General features: G+C 41.1%; 1 protein-coding gene across 9 annotated transcripts in view; it reads left to right on the forward strand.

Moving 5' to 3' along the window:
- Window positions 1-1,219: 1,219 nt before the first annotated feature.
- BICD1 (BICD cargo adaptor 1) overlaps window positions 1,220-24,888 on the forward strand; it is a 222,743-nt gene continuing 199,074 nt past the window's right edge. For 7 of the 9 annotated variants that reach the window (XM_059402866.1, XM_059402858.1, XM_059402861.1 and 4 more), the window contains exon 1: window positions 1,220-1,442. In XM_059402866.1, the coding sequence (XP_059258849.1) occupies window positions 1,230-1,442 (213 nt within the window). In that variant the 5' untranslated portion in view covers window positions 1,220-1,229. Of the gene's footprint in view, window positions 1,443-4,942; window positions 5,123-11,659; window positions 13,122-24,888 lie in introns of those variants that run through there. The other 2 variants (XM_059402864.1, XM_059402865.1) reach the window with 2 other exon arrangements.

The following is a 24,888-nucleotide window of genomic DNA, read 5'->3' on the forward strand; positions in this document are numbered from 1 at the left end:
GAATCGTTGATGCCAATATAGGGAATTTCATGCAGTTTTCCTTTACTGAAGAACGAGTAGAGTAGCACGACTGAGGCAAGAAACAGTGGTACCTAAAGGCTTACTGGGTGTATGCATTTTGCAGAGCAGATCCCAGTCCTGTGGCAAGCTGGGCACAGACCGCTGTGCGAAGGCAAGCAACTTTAGTGAAGACTGTCCTGAAGGGTAATAAGGGGTTATAACCAGGCCAAGCTAGCCAGGGGAAGGGAGGGGAGGTGGAAGGTAGGGGAGAGGGCGGGAAGAGCGCGCAGTGGGGTGGGTCTGGCAGGCTTTGGAAGCGCAGCGCTGGTTTGGGTGCTGGAGGCTGGAAGGAGGCTGGGAGCCCAGGGGGCGAGAAGGATACGCGGGACCCCGAGCGCGTTAGTTACTGTTTGCTTTTCCCTGGGAAAGGCGTCGATTCCAGGCGGTTCCTGAGCTCGGGCTCCCGTCGCAGCGGCAGAGCAGGGGCGTCCCCGCCACTCCGGGGGGCTTCGGCGTCCGCGGGTCAAAGTCCTGGGAGGAACTCGCGTCCGCGGCCAGCCGGGCGGGGCGGAGGCTCCCCCGGCGCGCGTCCCGCCGCCTCCGCCTCGGTCTCCCGCCCGCGCGCCCCCCGGTGCAGCTGGCGGTGGCGGCCCCGCGCGCCCGGCGGGAGGCGCCTCGGGATGTTTCCGTCGGTTCCTTCCCTCCCCCCGCGCTGACTCCATCCGCCTCCCCGCCCCCCTGCTCGGAGCCGGGGCCAGGCGCGAAGGGAGGGAGCGGGCCGAGACTGCATCATTCCGCACCGGCTGCAGCACAGCCAGAGGGAGCAGGTGGAGCGAGCGAGCGAGACGCGAGCCCGAGCGCGCCAGGCCCCGGGGAGACTGCAGTGACGCTGCCCGGGAGACATGGCGGCCCGGCGCCTCTGAATAAGCAGAATCCGGAGCCCCTCGTCGTCCCCGGCAGCCGCAGCCCAGGCCATGCCACACGGCTGCTGACCGCACGCAGGGGCCGGCCCAGAGGACTCATGCGGCAGCGGCCGGCGCCTCGCCTCTGATCCTCTCCTGCGTTCTCCATGTTGCATTTCTCCTCAGTTTCTCCGGCAGTGTAGCCGCTGCCGGCAGTGTAGCCCTGCATCCAGCCACACTTTTCTTTCCCATTTTCACCCTTCCCCCGCCTGCTTTGCATCCATCTCCCCACCCCGACACCCCCTCCTGCCTCCATCCGCCGGGGCTATGGCCGCAGAAGAGGTATTGCAGACTGTGGACCATTATAAGACTGAGATAGAGAGGCTGACCAAGGAGCTCACGGAGACGACCCACGAGAAGATCCAGGCTGCCGAGTACGGGCTGGTGGTGCTGGAAGAGAAGCTGACCCTCAAACAGCAGTATGACGAGCTGGAGGCTGAGTACGACAGCCTCAAACAGGAGCTGGAGCAGCTGAAAGAGGTGAGTTGCCTGTCACCTCATCCCTCCGCGGCCCCCGCGCCCCCACCCCCCAACGCCCACTCTTCGCTGGTAAAAAGTCGGAAAGGATGCGGTTGAGAGGGAGGTTTCTTCGTCTTAGAGCCCTTTGTTGATAAGAGAAGATTGAAAGAGTCCATTGTCCCCCCCCCCCCCAGAAAAATTGCCCGGGAAATGAATGTATAAGCTGGAATTTGAGAGGCGGTGGCTGTGCGGGCTGTGGGGGAGGGAGGGAGGTTCAGAAGTCTTCAAGTCTCAGCACTCGAGGGCGACCGCTGGGTCGGAATGCGTAAATCCAACTTCCCAAAACTGTTCTTTCAAACCCGGGTTCCAGCGACAATCCCGTAATCCACAAAAGGGGATGAGTAGGGTTGCGCTGAGGGACCCACGGTGTCAGGCGGCGGGACCTACGGTGCCTCCGCCTGGTGAATGTGACCACTCCTTGATGCAAGAGGGAACTGTGATTAGAACTCTCCGCCAATCCCATCGGACAAAGTCTGGGCGGTTTTCCTTCTCCTTGGCTTTATTCATGTCCTCAGGCTGCCTGAGAAAAACAACTCTGCTGGGTGATCCCACTGCCTCGATTTCACCTCTGAGTGAGGCAGAGCCATGCCCAAGTCAGATAAGGTCACCCTGACCAGGGAAAATTGAACTCCTCTACACATTGGCTGAATGGTATATATCAAGTGCAAGGGTAGCCGTCCATATCAAATGAGGCTCTTCTGTTTGAAATGACTGGGTTTGTATAAAACCAGAATATCACAATGGGCCCTGTATGCCACTGGCCCTCTTGAGTCTTTCGGTGTTTGGCTTCTCTTAAACACTGGCTAATGTTTGGAAGAAAATAATGAATATGCTTTGATTGCCTATCAAGCGCTCATAAGAATATACATACTGTTGAAGGAACTCGGTCTGTTTTATCTGATTCCTGAAGCACTATGGGTAGCAGGTCACTAGTTATAAATTTAGATGTATACACTGCTTTTCTTTGTGGTGAGTCTTTTTTTCTAGGTGCATATTGGCTTTTAGGTGTTAATTTTAAATTTGGCATGTATAATTATCAAAAATGTTTTTCTTACTTAGTTTTTTGGAGGATGTCTCTTTTATCTGGCTACAGTTAAAAACGTGATTTATGACCTGTCTAATCAAATTGCCTTCTAATCTAGTGCACAATATGGTAAATACACTTTCAGGTATGTCTTATTTTTATTCTGATGCCTAAATGCGAACAAATAAACATATGGTGAAAACCCCAACTAAAATCTGATTTTCACGTATCAGGCTGTAAATTTTGAGTCCGTGTTTTTCTTATCATGTACATGTCTGTTCTTAACAACAGCTGGACTCACTGGTATTTTCCAAGTTAGATTAGGCCAGATATGTTTAAATTCAGTGATGCTAAACCTTGTGAAGTCAGGAAACAGGATAGTGATTGTAATTCTCAGAGGTGTTTTGATGTTTAAACCTGTCAACATTGCTTTGCCAAGGTGAGGGAGTGCAAACCAGGCAGTTGTAACCCATCACCTCCTTGATAAAGGGGGTAGATTTAATTTAATGAAATGGAGTATTACTGTTAACAGATCTTCCTGCTTGATTTTAGCAACCTTTCTGGGGGTATTTCTGTGTCATTTGCACTTACTCTGCATAGTAGTCCATTATGCAATTGTCTTTTGCCTTTACTAAACCATGAGCTCTTAAGGAAAGGAAACTGCCTTAATTTATTTTGCATCCAAATCCTTGAACACAAAGTCTATCACATTGTAAGTGTATAATAAATATTTTATTAAAGAATGAATTTCTACTGAAAGAAGGGATACCCTTATCAAACATTCACTAGTCAGTATTGGTTAGTGTCAGAGAAAGATGAAGAAAATTAGGAAGTATAGGAAGTGACTGGTATTGAAACACTACCTTTATTATTGTCATCAACAATAATGGGAAAAATGAGAAAAAACATTTTGTGAGAATAGCACAATTGTAGTTTCTTAATGAAGAATAATACAAATAGCAGTTAGACATTTTTTCTTTAAAAATTTGAGGCATATTTTGTTCTATATTAGCAGGAGGCTGATAAAAAATTTATCAGGATTATTTTTACCAAATGAAACTCATTTACATAAGTATTTTGAGTTGCACTTAGCATAAATTGATTCGGTTATTTATTCCGAATGAACTGTCTTAAGCAATTACATAAAAATTTATCTAAGAGTAATAAGATAATCATTTTATTTGATTGTTTGATGTTGTGACCTGTTATTTTTACTCTTTTAATGTATACTTTAATTGGAAGTATTATTTAAAGGCACTAAATCAGTCTCAATAATACTTCCTACTTGAAAGGTAAATCCAGAATAATTGGGCAAACTAAAATATCCCAATGATGATAACATATAGAAGCCATTTTTGAAAGACGTGTTTTGTGAGGGTTCTGATTTTTAAAAGGGAAGTTTTGTTCACTTGCAGGTACATATAGTAAACAATGCTGCATTTTTTCTGTAAAGCCAAGTATAAAATCTTTGGCTTGTTTCTAGATTCTTGCAACAAATATGATTCATTTAAAAGTAATTGGTCCAGTTTACGGGAATGTCAGCAGAAAATGACAGTACTAAGTCCAAGTTGAACGTTGATAATTTGCAGTGTAGCAACCTGGCTTGGTCTTTACAGATCATTTTATTTTCAAGAGTCAGTACTCAGCAGTGTTGCTGCCCTTCTTCCCAGGCTGATTACTGCTGTGATAATAATGCTAAGTGAGCAGCGCTGCCTGAAGATGTGCAAAATCAAGATAATGAATTCATTAATTTTTTCTAGTTATTTCTTCCCTGAGTCTAGATTGCTTTTGACCTGGCTTGACATCATTTAGGGCTCTGCTCTGTGCCTACATCACTGTCCACATGACCCAAAAGAACAGACTTGAAAGAAAAGTACTAATGTTATGAAAAAAGAATGACTTCTGCCATCATCATAGTGTTCTCCTTTTAATTATCTTAGGGGAGCTGGACAAAGCAACATCCCTTGGTCATACTTGACCATGGTTTTATAATTTCACAAGTAATGCTTGCTTTTCAGTGACCTGAGGGGCACCCATGCCCAGTTATGTTCAGGTCCTGGCTGATTATATGTTTGGGACGTGTGTAAATCAGCACTGTGATTGTCATTCAGGCCAAAATAGTGTTTGAGGAAGAGTCATAGTTCCAAAATAATTTTAAAAAACTAAAAATACACACACACACACACACATTCCTAGAATTTAAATTTGTTTGTGGTTGTTTTGTTTTTTACTTTAAAAGTATTTGAAATTTAAAAACCAGTAAAATTGAAAAAGATCCCTATAGAAAGGAATGATTCAGCATTCCTGGTAGCATTGTAGAAAACATATCCATGTGACAACTTAAGAAAAGTTTTGCAGCTAGCTTATGGTAGACTATGTACTAAGAATTTTCAACTCATATTTTTGCTCATATTCTTAACCCTGACACCAATTATAGACACCATTTGCTAATGAAGCACTTTGTGGACAATGACCAGCTTTTCTTCCTGAAGGTAATTTTATGGGTTTTGTTTGTTTGTTTTTTCAGGACTATGGTTAAATCGTTCAAGGAATAAACTTTGAACTTAGACACTTTTTAGAGACTGTCACATTGGGGATCTGATGAAAGCCATTTAATTTTTTTGATTCATCTTTAAACAGAAATTTTTTCCTTCTTATGCTTAGAAAGATTGTTAGCTTTGTATATGCTAAATCATGAAATCATACTGGCGGGAGGGAGCTCCTAGATTTCATTTCCAATCTATGAATAAACATAGAAAATGTTAATAATTTATTTGCCTAGACTAGTGTTTTCTCTTTCACTGGTTTGAAAGAAGAATGTTTATATTTATCATCATATTTATTACTAAATTAAAACATCTATAATGTACCAACATATGCTTTTAGAAGGTATTTGCAAAGTATTTGCAAACAACCTCAACAAATAAACACAATCACTTTCAATCATATGTATATATTTTTTGACCCAGTCACTCTAACCTGTACCATACCTTCTTTTTATTTCAACTCAAAATTTCATCTCTGGCAAAGTTATTTCTCAGATATCATTTAACAAGATGTTATATCTTTTATCACATTCATTATGTTTGCATGAACATGTAAGTAACCATGGTTTGATGATTTTTTCAGATTTTCATGTTTATGAATATTCTGCTTTATCAACCCTTCCATATACTTATACTTTATGGGTATTGCATTCCAAATTTGAAAATATGATAATTACTTGCATGTTGAAATATATAGCAAAAGACTTTCTCACACAGAATGTTGGACCTGTAAATATGGCTTTGAAGGAGAGGAAGACATGAAGAGAAGCAGTCTTACTATTTAATAATTCAGTATGCTGAAGAAGACATGTGAAGTCAAGTGGCAGGAGATCATATTGAAAAAGTGGCAGCAGTCACATTTTGCCCTGGGGATAGCAGAACCATTAAAAGGAGATGAAAAGAAACACTTAGTAACACTGTGGTGCCTCACATCTTATTTAATCTTCAGAGTAATTCAGAGATTTATTGCTCATTTTTACAGATAAGAAAATAATAAAAATAACAAAACATTTAATTCTGTAAAAAGCTCCATTTAGGACTTGGCATTTTGCATGCCTTATCTTTCATTCTTATAAGAATCCTTTTTTAAGGTAGTTATCACGTGAATTATGCAGAAGAAAAAAATAGGTCTTAGATTAAGTGTTCTTCTCAAGACTGCAAAACTAAGTGGTAGAACTTGGTTTAGGAAGAAGCACATTTTCTTTTTACTAACACTACCTGAGAGGGTGGAACACTTTAGTTACAAGTTGGTTTAGAAAGTCCCAGCGTGGGGCACCTGGGTGGCTCAGTGGGTTAAGCCTCTGCCTTCAGCTCAGGTCATGATCTCGGGGTCCTGGGTTCAAGTTCCACATCGGGCTCTCTGCTTGGCGGAGAGCCTGCTTCCTCCTCTCTCTCTCTGCCTGCCTCTCTGCCGTCTTGTGATCTCTGTCTGTCAAATAAATAAATAAAATCTTAAAAAAAAAAAAAAGTCCTAGAATTGGTTATAGAGAGTATATTGGAGCTGCGCAGGGGCAGTAGGAATGATGAGGAGGGGCCAAACTTAATAGCTGTTTAAAAGATGCAGGGTGGAACATGATGCTGGGTGACTAGATGTGGGAAGTAAGGAAAAGAATAGTGTTGAGAATTTTTTCAGGGTATGTGGAATTTGGCTCCATTCACAAAGGAAGGTGCTATGGGGGAAAGCTCTTTTAAAGGGTCCAGTTGATGACCAGGTTATATGAATCCTTTTAATTCATGTTTTCTTTGAGCAGAGGCATAAGTTGCATGAGAAATTCAAATACTCAATTCTCAACTTAATAAAACAAAGGAATAATTTGTATAATTAGTTGTCATTTTATTCAAATCTAGTCTCCAGAACACAGAAGATAGGAACAATTCAACAGTGTTTTCTCCAGTTAGTTTGATTGCATTTTGAATTAGGAAATGTACAAATTAATAAAAAATGGGCAAAGAAGCTGGGCTGGCACAGTGAGTACCCAGAGGTCAGCCTCAGTGGAAAACTGGCCCTTCCTGACCTCGTAGGTTAGAGGGCGCTAGGAGAAATAGCACGCACCTCTTGCTGACAGATAACTTGAAATTGCATTAGTGCTTTTAATTTAATTTTTTTTTCTTTCTCTTTTTGGTCATAATCATTTGATTGCTCTTTATTTTTTTATTTTTAATTTTTTTAAAGGTATAGCTAATCTATTTTTTTTTTTTTAAAGATTTTATTTATTTATTTGACAGGCAGAAATCACAAGTAGACGGAGAGGCAGGCAGAGAGAGAGGAGGAAGCAGGCTCCCTGCTAAGCAGAGAGCCCGATGCGGGACTCGATCCCAGGACCCTGGGATCATGACCTGAGCCGAAGGCAGCGGCTTAACCCACTGAGCCACCCAGGCGCCCCGCTAATCTATTTTTTTAAAGATTTTATTTATTTATTTGACAGAGGTCACAAGTAGGCAGAGAGACTGGCAGAGAGAGAGAGGAGGAAGCAGGCTCCCTGTTGAGCAGAGAGCCTGATTCCGGGCTCTATCCCAGGACACTGGGATCATGACCTGAGCCGAAGGCAGAGGCTTAACCCACTGAGCCACCCAGGCACCCCTTGATTGCTCTTTATGGCAACAATCCAAGTTAGATAAAATCATATGCAAATTAGTTGCTTCTCCTTTCTCTCCTCCTGATTCTGTTTGTATTCTTATACTTTGGTGAGTATTCTCTTATACTTGTTTTAAATGTCTTTATTTTTTTTTTCAAGATTTTATTTATTTATTTGACAGATAGAGATCACAAGTAAGCAGAGAGGCAGGCAGAGAGAGAGAGAGAGGAGGAAGCAGGCTCCCCAATGAGCAGAGAGCCTGATGAGGGGCTTGATCCCAGGACCCTGAGATCATGACCTGAGCAGAAGGCAGAGGCTTAACCCACTGAGCCACGTAGGCCCCCCTTAAATGTCTTTAAATACATGAGTCCATTGACAGGGTTTTTTGTTTATCCTGTTCTTTTATTTTCATTAAAATGGGGTTGTGTTATACCTATTACTCTGCAACCTGGTATTTTTCATTTAATACTTTATCCTTTTATTTTATTTTATTTTATTTTTTTAAGATTTTATTTATTTATTTGTCAGGGATAGAGGGAGAGAGAGCGAGCGAGCACAGGCAGACAGAGAGGCAGGCAGAGGCAGAGGGAGAAGCAGGCTTCCTGCCGAGCAAGGAGCCTGATGTGGGACTCCATCCCAGGACACTGGGATCATGACCTGAGCTGAAGGCAGCTGCTTAACCAACTGAGCCACCCAGGTGTCCCAATACTTTATCCTTTTAAAATGCAAATATTTCTAGGGTGCCTGGGGGCTCAGTTGGTTAAACGTGGGACTCTTGGTTTCTGCTCAGATCATGATCTTGGGATCCTGGGATAGAGCCCTAGTGTCAGGCTCCATGCTCACTGTGGAGTCTGCTTGTCCCTCTTCCTCCCCTTCTGCCCCTCTGTCCAACCCCCTCCCCCAAATAATTACAAAAAATCCTTAAAAATTTTTAAAAATGCAGATATTTCTAGAATAACGCTAACTTTTTTTTTTTTTTTTTTTTTTAAGATTTTATTTACTTATTTGAGAGATGGAAGGCAAGCAAGTGATCATGGGCTGGGCAGGGAAGAGAGATGGGGCAGAGGGAGAAGCAGACTTCCCACTGAGCAAGGAGTCCCACACGGGGCTCAATCCCAGGACCCTGAGATCATGACCCGAGCTGAAGGCAGATGCTTAACTGACTGAGTCACCCAGGCACCCCTCAGGGCTTCCTTTTTAAGGCACTGATGTTTCAAGTGTGAAGAAAATGGGACTGAGTAAGAAAAGAAAACCAAGGTATCTCAGGGAGTGTGGGTGACCCTAGGGGCTTAGAGGGAGCAGGTAGCCTTGGAAAAAATGGAAAAGTTTTGTGGGTGAATTAGCAGCTATTTTGATTCTTGTTTTCTTGACTGATGATGGGGTTATGTGTATCAGCTTGATAGGTGGCTAGATTCCATGGCCTGAGAGAGCTGGTCCTGCAGTGTGGCCATATCCTGTCCATACTAGGTCTTGGTGAGAAGCCAAGATGATTCAGGCAGTTGGGCCTCATTATGTTATTCCTTCTTTGCCCTGTGATAGTTGAGTTTTGAGATAGCTGGTTAGGGTCTTATACAGAATCTCAGATTCAGCATGGTATGTAAGCGATGGGCATCAGTGGCTATAAGACAGGGAATGGTTTGGCAAAAGTGTTCTTCCTTAAAACAATGAAAAGGCGGGGCGCCTGGGTAGCTCAGTGGGTTGAGCCTCTGCCTTCGGCTCAGGTCATGATCTCAGGGTCCACATCGGGCTCTCTGCTCAGCGGGGAGCCTGCTTCCCCCCTCTCTCTGCCTGCCTCTCTGCCTGCTTGTGATCTCTCTCTCTCTCTGTCAAATAAATAAATAAAATCTTTAAAAAAAAAACCAACAATGAAAAGGCATATAAGAGTGGCAATTGATACCTTTTCTTCTAGTATTTGTTTCATCTATAAAATTAAGGGGTTGAGATAGATAATTTCTATGATTTTTTTCAGCTCTGAATTTCTGTGTTGCTCTGTTTTTGAGTTACCTAGTCTACTTATTTTATCTATTTGTCCTTTACTTTTCACATTCTTTCTCTTTTTTAAATACAGAATAATCTTGTTCAATTACCATAATTTTTACTTAGCCTTCAGGGATGTGTATCAGCTGTTTTCCATTTTTTTCGTCCTTTCTATTTCTACTCTGGTCACTCACCTCCAGCCAGGATAATCCACCTGTTTTCACACTTGTATTCTGTCCCTTGACAGTTTGTTTGTTTTAAGATTTTATTTATTTATTTGACAGACAGAGATCACAAGTAGGCAGAGAGGCAGGCAGAGAGAAAGGGGGAAGTAGGCTCTCTGCTGAGCAGAGAGCCTGATGCAATGCGGGGTCTTGATCCTAGGACTCTGGGATCATGGCCTGAGCTGAAGGCAGAGGCTTTAACCCACTGAGCAACCCAGGCGCCTTTCTTTCTTTCTTTCTTTATAACAATTCAGTGTTCTCTTTTCCTGGCCCAAACTTATTTCCCTTCTGGACTCACTTTACTTCTTTAATCATTGTTAAATGATTTTTGTTAGAACTGACTCATTGAGTTTGTTTCATTGACATATTTGTACTTGGCTTCAGAGAGCAGAACAAGGCCCAGTGGGTCCATGGGAGCCAGATTTTGAGTCAAAATCAAGAACTAACAAGTATAGGTGTCCAAGAATGGAACAAGTGTGGTTTCTTTAGGAAGTAGTGAGTTCCTTATCACCCAAAAAATTTAAGGAAAGGCTAGCCACATGCTAGGAATACTGTCTGGAAGGTTCATGCTTAGAAAGGAGTTTATATGGGATGATCTCTGTAAGTTCCCCCCCACCCCAATATGAGTTTTTTTATATTATCATTTCAGGTATTCCAAGTAATTTCATATTGTTGATTTTTTTTATGCTCCCTTCCCCACTACTAGATCACAGTGATTCCCATATGGTTACACTTTTCTGTTTTAATATTTAGCATTTTGCTATATTTATGGCTGCTGAATATTTGGAATGTTTTCAAAGTATATGAAAAGTTTATCTTAATTTTGATTATGTCTTACTTGAGTTTCAGAAGAAAACTGATGCATAATAAGGAATTTAAGATGACTACATCTGTAAATTTGGGGAAGTTTCCATGAAATTTTGTACAGTTTGAAGCTACATGGTTACATTGAGGGGGTCTTTGGCATGGCCAACTATTTGCATTATATAGCGATCTGAGTTTGGGTTTTGCTGTAGGTTGCCCATGCCTCCTGTTCTATTTCATTTATCCATTCAAATGTTTGTATTGAGTGGCTACTGTGTTGGGCACTGTGCCACTTGCTGAAGATAAAAGTACTGAGCAAGACAGACAAGACAGAGTTGCCTGAATGGAGCTAATGTTTCAGATCTAGGAGATCATCAGCAAGCACATATGCACTTAGGATGTGAGGAATGCCGTGAGCAAAGAGATGGAGACCGGTTGGGAAAAGTGTGATCAGGAAACCCTCTCTGGGAGGTGATATTTGAGCCCAGACCGGAATGATGAGTCACATGGAGACTGGGGGAAATGAATTTTAGGAAGGAGTACAAGTACAAAGATCTTGGAACTCTGTTTGTAGTTGTTAGGAAAAATGATGGGTCACCATGCCCCGTTCAAATAACCATTCATATTTGAAAAATGACCATCTGTAAAGTACTATATTACCTTCAGCGCTTTTGGATGGGATTTTGGATCTTAGCATAGGAAGTGTTTAAGCAAAGCTTAAATACCCACCCTGGGATCTTCTTTTAGAAGAGCTGTGTCAGAATCAGTGACTTTCTATACAGACTACTCTTTACGGTCACCTGGGTGATTTACAAAAATACTGCCGCCTTGACCACACTCCACGATAGTTGAGAGTCAATGGGGGTGGAGCTGGTGCTTTATTATGTTAGCCCTTCTTCTCTCACAGGTACAGCTGGGGCTGAGAACCTTTCCTAGAAACTTCCAACTCTAGGAGTAAATGAGTCCACTGGAAGAGAAGTTTTATTTGTTTTTTTAATGAAGATTTATTTGTTCTTTATTTTTTGAGGGGAGGGGCAAAAGGAGAGGAGAGACACAATCCTAAGCAGACTGCATGTCCTGCATGGAACCCAGCGTGGGGCTGATTTCACGATCCTGAGGTCATGACCTGAGCCGAAATCAAGAGTCAGATGCTTAACCGACTGAGCCACTCAGGCACCCCAGGAATAGAAGTGTTTTGGAGAAAAAGGCTGGGAAGTTATGAGCTAATATGGAAAACTTAATTGCAGTGTCTTTTTGCTTCTCCATTTTCTAGCGATTAAAATGCTGTAAAGCCTTTCAGAAAACCATCAAATATCAAAAACTTGACTGTACTAGACAGAGATGTATATTAAATGTGACTGTGTTTATTCTTATATCCTCCGGGGTTGTTTAAAGTTTCTTTTGAAAGTTGTTTCCTTTGTTAAATCTGTTTTGTGGCTTTGTTCTGCTTGCAATAGCGTACACAAACTTTACGAGTTTATAAATAGGGTATTAAAAAAGATTGCTTTGTTACATTGATTGTTAACTTCTGGGGTTATTTTCAATTGCTCTTTGGTTATATATACATGCTTACAGTTTTCCAACACTAGTTTATGGAGAAAAAGCACTATTCTAAAATGTAATATTTAACTGCTGTGTTTCTATCTTTAAATTTAGAACTGAAAATAAGAAACCTGTTTACATTTATGGGAAGTACACAGTAACAGCAATTTCCTTAAGAACGTTTTGTTGCAGTTTGGTGTGGGTCTGTAATGGAAGGTTCGGAATGATGGGTCTTTGTTTTTCTCTTTCATACTGCCGACTAATGTGGAATCAAATGCCACTGCTGAAGAGCCAGCCCTTAACCATCAATTTTTGAAATTGAAAGAGGTTTATATTATAACATGGATGTGTGTTGTTGATAAGCCTTACTGATTGTCATTCTCTAGAAGGTTTTAGGAGATTTTTTTATTTAAGTTGACCTCAGTGTGAGGTAACTAGATGGAGACAGGACTGTACATGACTTCTTTTGTTGAGCTGAAGATACTGTCATCTTGTGCATTATCTCTTTGGCATATACAACCATTTTTTCCTCTTTAAATCACAATCTGGCTTGCTTTCTGCTAATGCTGATGTGTGTGCAGAGCTTTTAAACTCAAAACCTCAAGTAAGTATAATTAGGAAGGAAAAGCAACCATTAGAGAGGCAGAAGAAAAGGGATATATTGCACTTGAAAACCAATTCTTAAAGTATCTTGAATTTTTGGCTCTTTGAATTATTTTTTAAAAATTGATACAGTTTCTTAAGTAGTGGTGGTAATTCAGAATTAGCTATGGTTTAATGATCTGCACAAGAAGATCCTCTTTCATTTAATATTTTAATATAATTTAAAGAACCCTTTCCTAAGGGAGTCCTCAGGTCATTTGTCTTAGTCACTGTAATTATTTCCAATCAAGTTATATGTGTGTGTTTTTCATTTTAACAAAATAAATAATATACCTTGCAGGTCACTTTAAGTGTTTGGGGTAATTTGAGCTATTGATTGCTAGAATTGAGACCAGGATCTCAATGCCACAATTAAATTTTTAGACAATGGTCATTGTAAGACATTTCAGGAAAAGACAATGAAAAGAACTCTATACACTTGAAATCTTTGTCATTGATCAGTTCCAAATGAAAAAAAAATTTTTTTAAAGATTTATTTATATATTTCAGAGAGTGAGAGAGAGAGAGAGTGTGAGGACGGGTGGTGCAGAGGGAGGAGGAGAGGGGAAGCAGACTCCCCGCAGAGCACTGAGCCCAACAATATGGGGCTCAGTCTCCTTTCAGGGAGATCGTGACCTGAGTGGAAACCAAAAGTTTGATGCTGAACAAACTGAGCCACCCAAGTGCCCTGAAAAGTTATTTTCCATAGAGGGGATCAGAAAGGCTCCTAGAAAGGGATGGCAAAGAGGCCACCTGGCTGTCTGGGACTGGGTGAAGGGGTGAAAAGTAAATAAGCACAGAGACAATGAGGGTTAAATGATGAAGCAGCTTTTAGATTGTAACCAGGACTTGCCTTTTGCTCTGAGTGAGATGGGGAAACTTACGGAGAATTTTGAGCAAAGGAGCCACAATGTTCTGCACTATATTTTCCCATAGTGAGATAACCTGTGCACACATTCAAGTAAGACTTCACTTCTTTCCAGGAAAAAGAGTTTACGTTAAACTGGTAGCTCATGAGATATGATGCATTCTTCTTTTTTTTGTTTTTTTAACTCTCTCCCCATGGCAAGTATTTAATAGATGTCATACTATTGATTTAGGCTGGAAAAAAAGATGGCGTTATTAAGATAGCCGGTATAGTATTTTATTTAAAAAAAATATTTATCTAAATAAATCTATGTGACAAACTCATGACCCCAAGATCAAGAGTCATGTGCTGTACAAGCTGAGTTAGCCAGGTGCCACAGATAGTCAGTTATTTTGAAAAGAGGTTGGATTAGACCACTTGTCTAAAATATAACCATTTTAAAAATTAAATCAGTTTATTAAAAACATGCTGTGTTGACTTTTCTGTTCTTTTTGTCCCTGAATCTTTAACTTTCTTTTATTTTCTATCTCTTATTTTGGACCATCTGAGCCAGCCAGTAGACCCTAGTCTAAGGTGACATAAAGACATCGTAATATGGATTCTGTGCCATTGTTGCTATTCTAGTTTCTGAAGGACTGGAATGGGTGCTAGTCATTATTTCATTCATTTGTGTACCAAATCTTTTTATTGAAGTGTAGTTGACATACAGTATTGCATAATTTCAGGTACAGAACATAGTGATTCAACATGTATATACTTTATTTATTTTTTTTTAAGATTTTATTTATTTATTTGACAGAGACAACGAGAGAGGGGAGTGGGTGAGGGAGAAGCAGGCTTCCGCCTGAGCAGGGAGCCTGATGTGGGGCTCAATGCCAGGACCCTGGGATCATGACCTAAGCCAAAGGGAGACTGTTAACACCTAATGACTGAGACACCCAGGTGCCCCCATTTATATACTTTATGACATGATCATGATAAATCTGGCTACTGTCTGTTACCATGCCATGAAGTTGTTACATATTTGTATATGCATTCTCTACTGTACATTGTATCCTCATGTATTGTTTATTTTCTAACTGGAAGTTTTTACTATATTAAATATTTAGAGATCATCAGCTATATGCTAAGCATTATGCTTATTATACAAAAATGAGGAAGAAATGGGCTTTAATTTTTTTAGTTATTTACTCTTAGTGGCAACAGACATGAACGAAGGTGATTTTATTGGACAGCTGATGGCCTTTCGAGTCAGAATGAACTGTATTTAAATCTGTTTAGTGGCTATGTGATCTTGGGCTAATCTTTTTTTTTTTTTTTTTTTTTTTTTTTTATAAGATTTTATTTATTTACTTGTCAGAGATAGAGAGAGAGAGAGCGAGTGAGCACAGGCAGACAGAGGCAGAGGGAGAAGCAGGCTCCCTGCTGAGCAAGGAGCCCGATGTGGGACTCGATCCCAGGGTGCTGGGATCATGACCTGAGCCGAAGGCAGCTGCCCAACCAACTGAGCCACCCAGGCGTCCCATCTTGGGCTAATCTTAAAACTCTACGAACCTCACTTTTCTCCTCTGTAAAATAGAGGAAGATAATAACCATGGGCATTAAAGAAAAATCCATGTGGAGCCTTTAATGGAGTCCTTGATACATAGTAAACACTTGATAAATGATGGCTGTGATGGTAATAATAATAAAAAAAATTGAACCAATAATGTGTTGGCTATGGTTGATAGGACATGGAAGTGGAAGGCAGCAAAATTACCTTTAAAAAATCAGAGAAAACTTCCTGATCAAGGCAACTCTGAGTGGTCATTGAAGAACAAGTAGGGATCTTCCAGGCATCTGAAGAGGTAGAGTCATTCAGGAAGAGGGAAACAACATGTGAAAGAGGGAAGATTGGAGGGATTGTTGCTTGTCAGCCGCTGTGTGTGGTTGCAGCTGAAATGAGATAAGAGGTGGGATGGGCCTGAAGAGATGGTTTGGGGCCAGACAGTGAAAGGTCTTGTAAGGAGGTTGTCAGTCCCCACCAGCCAAGGGCTTGGTATAGCTGACTCTGATGTCTGCCATGGGAAGGCTTTGACAGTGAGAGGAGGCCCAGCGACATTGGAGGAAGGAGCATCTAAGGAATCAGGGGTCTGGAAATACCTGTTATTCCTCTGTGCTCTGTTTTTTGCTTTAGGGTTTGTTTTTGCCTCATGGCTTTTTGTGAATTTCTCCGAGAGTGGCAGCTTCTCAGTCTTCCCACCATTGTGACCAGGTTGCCCAATTGCCCATTAGTCTGGGTCCTCATCGCCCACTGTCCTTTCATGGCATTGGACTGGTGCTGCTCCTTGGGGTCTTCACCCCAACCCCTCCAGATTCCTGACCCTCAGCTCTGAGAGCCTGTAGTGCCCTGTGGGCTTGACTCAGATTTGAACGTGTTGATCAAACCTTTGGGTATGTTAAGCTCCGTCCATACTAGGTTTAAATATTCTCTGCTGTTGGCTTTGCTAATTAATTGCCATTTTCTCCTCTCTCTTGTCTTTTCTCTCAGTTGCCATGGATTTGGCCTTAACCTTCCTTTTCCTTCTCTTCTGCAAGAATCTCTCTTATGGCCCCAGAATAGGAGCAGGTCACTTGTGGGAATGCGAAGGAGCTTCAGTTTTATTCTGTTGCTGTGGGACAAGCATTGAAAACTTCAAAACCTCAAAGCACAAAAATAATATAATTTTAAAATCATGTTTTAAAATCATGACTTTGGGCTTTTGATTCTGGCAGCACAGTGGTGTAGGACCTCTAACTTATAAGGGCCTATTTAGCCAGAGCAACTCCATCTTGGTTAAAAGCCATTTTGTTGTTTGTGCAGTAAAACTTAAACTGACCCTGCTCCCCCCCTTCCCCCCCCAACCCCACCCGCTGAGAAACTTACTCAGAAGCAAGTCTGGGAAACCAGTAAAATATGGTCAGCTAGTTCCTAATAACAGAGCCCAGAATACAAAGCCAGGTCGGCCAGTTCCCGATAACAGAGCCCGGAATACAAGGACGAGGCAGGCCAGGTGTAGACATCCATTCAGTAAAAGTACACATATTGTCTCCCTAACCACCAAAGAATGTAAACTCTGCCTTTTGGGTGCCAAACTTGAGTGCCAATTCTGACCAGAGTAATAGGTTAGTTCAAACAGCTACTATAGGGTAAATTGTAATTCAGTTGGCTACCTGCATGTGACCTAACAGGACTATGCAACTTTCTCTGTGTGTTACAATCTCATTGGCCACCTATGTGTGGCCAGGGCCAGGCTTTTACTCTATAAAAGGTAGTCTGGGGACGCCTGGGTGGCTCAGTTGGTTAAGCAGCTGCCTTCGGCTCAGGTCATGATCCCAGCATCCTGGGATCGAGTCCCACATCGGGCTCCTTGCTCTGCAGGGAGCCTGCTTCTCCCTCTGACTCTGCCTTCCACTCTGTCTGCCTGTGCTCGCTCTCGCTCGCTCTCTCTGACAAATAAATAAAATCTTTTTAAAAAAAAAAAAAAAGGTAGTCTGTAAGCTGGGGGTGGTTGCTCTCTTCAGAGGTGGCCCTGACCGGTCAGTCAGTCCTTGAGCCTGTAAGCTGGGGGTGGTCGCTCTCTTCGGAGAGGGCCCTGGCCGGTCATTCTGACTTCTAATGCTCACCGTAGAATAGAGCTTTGCATAACTTTCACCTGGTCTCCGTCTCGGTCCCCTGGCCGATCAGTCTAACTTCTAATACTTATCAGAAAATAAAGCTTTAAATAACTTACACTTTGTCTCAGTCTCGTTTCATTTACAGGCCTAACATAACTAACTCTTCTGCTGGAAACAATTAAGAATGTTGGATAAAATGTAATACTGTCCCTTAAAATGCAGGAGTGAATTTGCTACTTAGTGAAGATTTTCAGAGGCTAAAACTGAATTAAAGGAGAAACCCGAGGAAATAAAGAGTGCATCAGAGCTGACTTTGGCCTTGAGTGCATTTGCTGAATCGGGTAAAATGAGCTTTGTTTCTGTGGACAACTTAGGGTAAAGAAAGTAGGAGAAAGACAAAACCTAGGATCCTCCTAAGTTTGGGCCCCAAAGGACTTCACACTAAAAATAAGGGACAATTGGATATACTGTCTTTTCTTACCTTTAGCACCTGACTATGTGAAAAATTGGGTCTCTTTCCTCAGGCTTCACACCTCCCACCACTGGCTTTCCCAAGATTACAGACTATTCACACAGGGAATGTGTGTGGAGGTGATGAAATCCAAAAATCCCTAAGGTCTTAAAGTCAGAATTTAGTTTGGAGTGATTGCAGGCTGGTCATGCCTGCAGACATCTGTCAGAAATAAATACAGACATATTTTGAAGAAACCTACCACTTGGGGCACCTGGGTGGCTCAGTCGTTGGGTGTCTGCCTTCAGCACAGGTCATGATCCCAGGGTTCTGGAATTGAGCTCCAGGGTCCAGCTCCCTGCTCAGCGGGAAGCCTGCTTCTCCCTCTCCCACTCTGCCTGCTTGTGTTCCCTCTCTTGGTCTCTCTCTCTCTGTCAAATAAATAAATAAAATCATTAAAAAAGAGAGAGAGAGAAGAAGACTACTGCTATGGTGGCCCTAGAAAAAATCAACACAGGTAATATTCTAAAAACTATGAGACCGTGGTGTAAAAAAAAAAAATTGCAAAATATGCAAGGAACAAGGCACCATTGACTCCACCTCCTTGTCATTACTTTGTATTGTTAAACTACAGGATATTTGGCTGACTGCTGGATGTGAAAGTGGGTCTCATTGTACCTTTAGTTTGCATTTTTGGGACTGTTGATGAGGTTAAACATCTTCGTAAATATTTATAGTCATTTATGTTTCCTCTTCATTGAAATGTTTTCTTGGGGCACCTGAGTGGCTCAGTGGGTTAAAGCCTCTGCCTTCGGCTCAGGTCCTGATCCCAGGGTTCTGGGATCAAGCCCCACATCAGGCTCTCTGCTCAGCAGGGAGCCTGCCTCCTCCTCTCTCTCTGCCTGCCTCTCTGCCTACTTGTGATCTCTGTCTGTCAAATAAGTAAATTAAAAAAAAAAAAAAAAGAAATGTTTTCTTGTGTGTCTTTTGCCCATTTTTCTATTGGAGTTGTTTATATTTTCATACTGATTTGTAGAAGTGTAACTGTATTCTGTAGACTAAGCCTTCTTAGTTATATGTGTTAGAAATCTCTTCCTAGTTTATGGCTTGTCTTTTGATTCTTTCTGGGGTGTCCTTTGATGAAGAGAATATAATTTTCATTTGGTTGATATATCACACCTTTATAGATTCTGTGTTTTGATTCTTGCTTAAGAAATCCTTCCTTACTATGAGGTCATAAAAATATTCCTCTAGGGGTGCCCGTGTGGCTCAGTCAGTTAAATGCCTGCCTTTGGCTCAGGTCATGATCCTGGGATCCTGGGATTGAGCCCAACATGGGGCTTCCAGCTCAGCAGGAAGCCTGCTTCTCCCTCTGCCTGGGGCACTCCCAGCTTATGTGCTCTATCTCTCTGTCAAATAAATAAATAAAATCTATAAAAAAAAATTTTCACTTAAATTGTTTCCTGAATATATTGTCGTTTGCCTTTTGTATTTAAAACTTTCATTTTCCTGGAGTTGACATATGGGTTTAATGTGAGATAGAAATCTGGGACGCGTGGGTGGCTCAGTTGGTTAAGCAGCTGCCTTCGGCTCAGGTCATGATCCCAGCGTCCTGGGATCGAGTCCCAAATCGGGCTCCTTGCTCGGCAGGGAGCCTGCTTCTCCCTCTGCCTCTGCCTGCCATTCTGTCTGCCTGTGCTCACTCTCTCTCCCTCTCTCTCTCTCTCTGATGAATAAATAAAATCTTAAAAAAAAAAAGAAATCTAATTTAATTTTTTTCCCATAACTTTTCCGTAAAACTGGAGAGCCACTTATCTCAACACCAGCAGTTATTGAACAGTCCTTTCCTCCACTAATCTTTAAAGTCTGCTTTGTCATAAATCAAGTTTCTATATGTGCATAGGTCTGTTTCTGGACTATTCTATTCCACTGACTGTTGGTTTATTCCTGTGCAAATATCACATTGTCTTACTGTTATGGTTTTATAATAACATTCTTTTTTTTTAAAAAAAGATTTCATTTATTTGACACAGAGAGAGAGTGTGCACGTGTGCACAAGTACGGGGAGTGGCAGGGAGAGGGAGAAGCAGGTTCCCAGCTGAGCAGGGAGCCTGAAGCGGTGCTCCATCCCTGGACCCTGAGATCATGACCTGAGCCAAAGGGAGATGTTTTACCGACTGAGCCACCCAGGTATCCTTATAATAACATTCTTGATAGATGGTGGAATATTCCTTCCTATTTTTCTCTTCTTTAGGACCCATTGGTTTCAGAAGTCATCTTCTTTGCTCGAATTGACTCTTTGCTTTGATAGGCTTTCAACATTTACAAAGAAGCAACAAGTGAATGAGAGCAGATCATACTGTTTATTTCTATCTCCCCAGTAAGTGTTAAGGAAAAGGATGCCAAATGTTTGGTTGTGGCTGATGTAGACTTTGCATATGTTTTTATAAGCAAAGCAGGCAAGCTCCAACAAAGGAACTTAATTGTCTAATTAGATGTTATTGGAAACCCTAATGGGATCTGTGCTCTAATCCTTAGGAAGCTACTTTGGAGAAAAATTTTATTTAAGGGCTTTTCATAAAGTATTACAAAATACAAGTTCTCATCTCAGAAGTATATTTGTTAGGCTTTTGAGCAAGCACATGCATATTTCTAACTTAAGCATCTGGAATATCTTATTACCTATAGCTCTGTAAAAATTCTTCCTTTATTTTCTTCTCATTATAGTTGTTGGAAAAACCAATTCGTTGACTAATTCCCAATTCCCTGGTTTATTTACATCATAATATCATAACATCATAATAACATCATAATATCAGAAAATTTAAAGCTTTTATGGAAAAGGCTCAGATGCAATATTACCTAAGTAGGAATTAACTTATTTTTTATCATTTGATATGATTTCACTTTTAGTATTATGAAAATTGTAATTATCCCTCATCTTACTTTAAAAAAATTTCTAGTATTAAAAAAATTTCTAGTATTATTTGTGCTCAGTTTTAAACCAGTAATTCTCCCTTACGATTATATTTATATAATTAAAGCTTAATTACATTTTCAAGTCCAAATACTTGAGGTTTTTTTTCCCTTTCGTAATATTAACTTTATGGAGAGGAAAATTGAATAATGCAGCATCTCTTTTACATGAAAAAACAAGACTTCTCCAGTTCCTTTTCTCTACCTTTATATTTTTCTTATCCTCATTTATCCCCTGTCTTCATTAACTTTACACTAGAATTTTGAGGATTTAATGGATTGTTACAGAATGAACTCTAATTAGGAGAAAATTCCCAAGAGCATTTATTAAATGTCAGTGTGGGGGAAATATTCCTAAGCAAGATATGAAACTTGCAGTCAAAAGGCAGGACTGACACATTTGGTTACATAGAAATTTAAAAAAATGTGATAGATACCATAAACAAAAGTCAAAAACAAGCAACAGACAGAAAAAATAATGCAACATGGATGACTTATGAAGACTATTATCCCTAAAGTACAGCTCCTACAGGGTGACTAAAAACAATAATGTAGAAGAAAGGGCAAAGACTAAATGGACAAACAGAGGAGGATTTGCAAATAATAATATCTGAAAAGATACACAATCATAGTAGTGAATGCAAATTAATAATAGTGATTTTTTACTTTTTCATCAATCGACTTACAAAAAGTGAAAATATTGATAATATACAGTGTTGGAAAGTGAGTGGGAGTGGGAGCATTCTCATACATTGCTTATTGGAGCATGAATTGCTCTGAGTTTGAGAATGGCATCTGGTGGGTCACCTGAGTGGCTCAGTCGGTTAAGCGTCTGCCTTTGGCTCAGGTCATAATCCTGGAGTCCCGGGATCAAGCCCCCCATTGGGCTTGCTGCTCACTGGGGAACCTGCTTCTCCCTCTCCCTCTGCCTGCTGCTCCCTCTGCTTGTGCTCTTTCTCACTCTTTCTGTCAAATAAATAAAAATCTTAAAAAAGAGAGAGAGAATGGCGTCTGGCAGTCTATATTATTATATGAAATACACATAGTACTTGAGCCCAACAATCTCACACAAATCATAGGTTATTGTATTCCAGACCCCAGATATCACTGATCGAAGAAAAGCACTTAGCATTTAGTATCTAATCTAGACTCAATCCAACTAGAGGTCTTATATGTGTGGAACATAAAAGGAATCAAATTATACTTTCTTCTTTAACGGACTTCCATATATTAAAATAAATATTGCTTTGGTACACTTCATAAATGCATATTATAAAATCTAAATTAATCCTCCATATCCCCGCTTACCCCTTCTTCCTTAGCTCATTTCATAGACCTGTCTTGAAACTTGAGATTTAGCACTTTTAAAGTGTGTTTGAAAAATAGTTTTTTAACATTGCATTATTTTTCAACTCTTTTTGGTCTTGAAAATATGTTTTGTGAGCATTTCTGACAAAAGGTGATTCTCGTTCATCTGGTGGATTAAGGAGTTGTTTACGTCAAGGTAAAGTGGACTACCATCACCTGTGTTTACTTTTGCCCTTGGAAGCACTTCTACCCTTGGTCTACTGACCATGTTAGCCAAAAGTGACACATTTACTGTGAGGCTTACAGAAATATGATGCTCACACAAAAAAAAATCAAAACAAAACAAAAACAAAAACAAAAACACCCTCTTTCACATTCTCTGAAAGAGTAAAGTGGTGACTTAGAACATTTACAATTTACCGTTACAGGGTGCCTGGGTGGCTCAGTGGGTTAAGCCTCTGTCTTCGGCTCAGGTCATGATCTCAGGGTCCTGGGATCGAGCCCCATATCAGGCTCTCTGCTCAGCGGGGAGGGCTTTCCTCCCTCTCTCTCTGCCTGCCTCTCTGCCTACTTGTGATCTATGTCTGTCAAATAAATAAAATCTTAAAAAAAAATAAAAAATAAATAAAATTTACCATTACCTCTCTGTGCTGTGGAATGATGAGTAGGGGACACTGTACATCAAAATGAAGTTTTATTCGTTCCTAACCCTAAATAAGAAAAGTTATTATAGATATTTATTCATCTCACAGATGATTATTGAACAGCTGCTCTATCCCAGGCATTGTTAGGTGCTGGGGGTACAAATTCCCTCAAGGGGTTGACATACCAATGGGGGAGAAAAGCAATAAAAGAGTAAACAAATAAATAAAAAAATTTTGCATAATGATGTATGCTAAAATGTGAACAAAGCAGGGTAAAAAAGTAATAACACTGGCAGGGATGCTCTTAGGGGAGGCTATTTAAAAAATGAGGGCTGGTCCATCTTCAAAGGAGATGACTTCCCAAGTGGTGAGAAGGAGCAAGCCAGGAAAGATTTCAGTGTCCTGGGCTGAAAGTAACTGCAAATGCAAAGACCCTGAGGTGAGAACGAGCTTGGTGTTTGCGAAAATGGCATGGATATTCCTGTTGTGTGGGTACCGTGATCCTTTGTAGTGCAGAACTGGGCTGTGTTGTGGGGCCCTGGGTTCTTTGGTGCAATGTTTCACGTCCCTGATCTGCTGCCTACTAAATGCCAGTGGTGGCTCCCTCCCAAGTCATTGTGATTACAAAAGTGCACTCACTGTACACCATGGTGACTGTAGTTAACAGTCCTGTATTGCATATTCGAAACTTGGAAAGAGAGTAGATCTTAAAAGTTCTCATCACAAGAAAAAATTGTAACTATGTGCAGTGATGGATGTTAACTAAATTTATTGTGGTAATCATTTTGCAGCATATACATTTACCAACTCATTGTGTTATATACCTAAAACTAATACATTGTGGTTTTTTTAAAGATTTTATTTATTTATTTGACAGAGAGAGACTACAAGTAGGCAGAGAGGCAGGCAGAGAGGGAGGGAAGCTGGCTCCCTGCTGAGCAGAGAGCCCAATGCGGGGCTTGATCCCAGGTCCCTGAGATCATGACCTGAGCTGAAGGCAGAGGTTTAACCCACTGAGCCACTCAGGCACCCCGACTAATACATTGTTATTTGTCAATTGTATCTCCATTAAAAAAATAAGTAAATAAAAAGAAAAGAAACACAAAGCCAGAAACATTCTCACACATTTTGAATACTCCTTATTCCTCCTGCAAGGTGCCAGTCCTGCCCCCCGATGGAGAATCTCTGAAAGCTGGAGTGAAGGAGTTGGGAGTAGGGATGTTAGAAATTAGAAAGGAGGGTAGAGAGGTGAACAGCAACCAGGTCCTTGAGCCCTGGCAAGAGATCTGCATTTTATTTTAAGCATAATGCGCAGCCACTGGAGTGATGTGATCTGATAAATGTTTTAAAAATTCACTATGGCTCTTCCCCTTACAGACTGTGGACAGAATGAGATAGACAAGTTAGGAAGACTGTGGCTCCAGTTCCCGTATTAGATGGTATGGCTTGGACTGGAGGGAACCTCCTTGGGGGAGGGGATGATCTCATGCAGGGTACTGAAAGATTTGATAATTACTTGGACGTGAGAGCAAAAGAAAATTAGGATGGCTCCTGGTTTGGGGGTTTCTTAAGACGTTAAGAATAATACAAAGAAATCATATGATAAGGAGATTAGAAAATGAAGGAGAAGGATAACATTTCACAGTTCTATTTAGAGATGAAATACTCCATATTTGTTTGAATTTTCAAATTCTTATGGACCCCAGTTTTGATGTTCTTTTTATTTTTTTAAAGATTTTATTTACTTATTAGAGAGAGAGTGAACACAAACAAGGGGAGAGGCAGGGAGAGGGAGAAGCAAGCTCCCCGCTGAGCAGGGAGCTTGAAGGGATGCGCAATCCCAAAACCCTGAGATCATTACCTGAGCTAAAGGCAGCCCCTTAACAGACTGAGCCACCCAGGTGCCCTAATGTTCTTCTTTTTTTGGTTTTTAAGGATTTATGTATCTGAGACAGAGACAGAACAGAGACAGAATGGACAGAACAGAGACAGATTTATGTATCTGAGACAGAGACGGAAGAGAGACAGAACGGAACAGAGACAGCACACACACGGGGGTTGGGAGAGAGGGAGAGAAAGTCTTAAGCTGACTCCACACCGAGTGCAGAGTCTCACGGAGCTCAATCTCATGACCTTGAGATCCTAACCTGAGCTGAAACCAAGAGTCAGACACTTAACTGACTGCACCA

The sequence above is a fragment of the Mustela nigripes genome, chromosome 6 (genome assembly GCF_022355385.1).
Source record: "Mustela nigripes isolate SB6536 chromosome 6, MUSNIG.SB6536, whole genome shotgun sequence".
NCBI classification, from domain to species: domain Eukaryota; kingdom Metazoa; phylum Chordata; class Mammalia; order Carnivora; family Mustelidae; genus Mustela; species Mustela nigripes.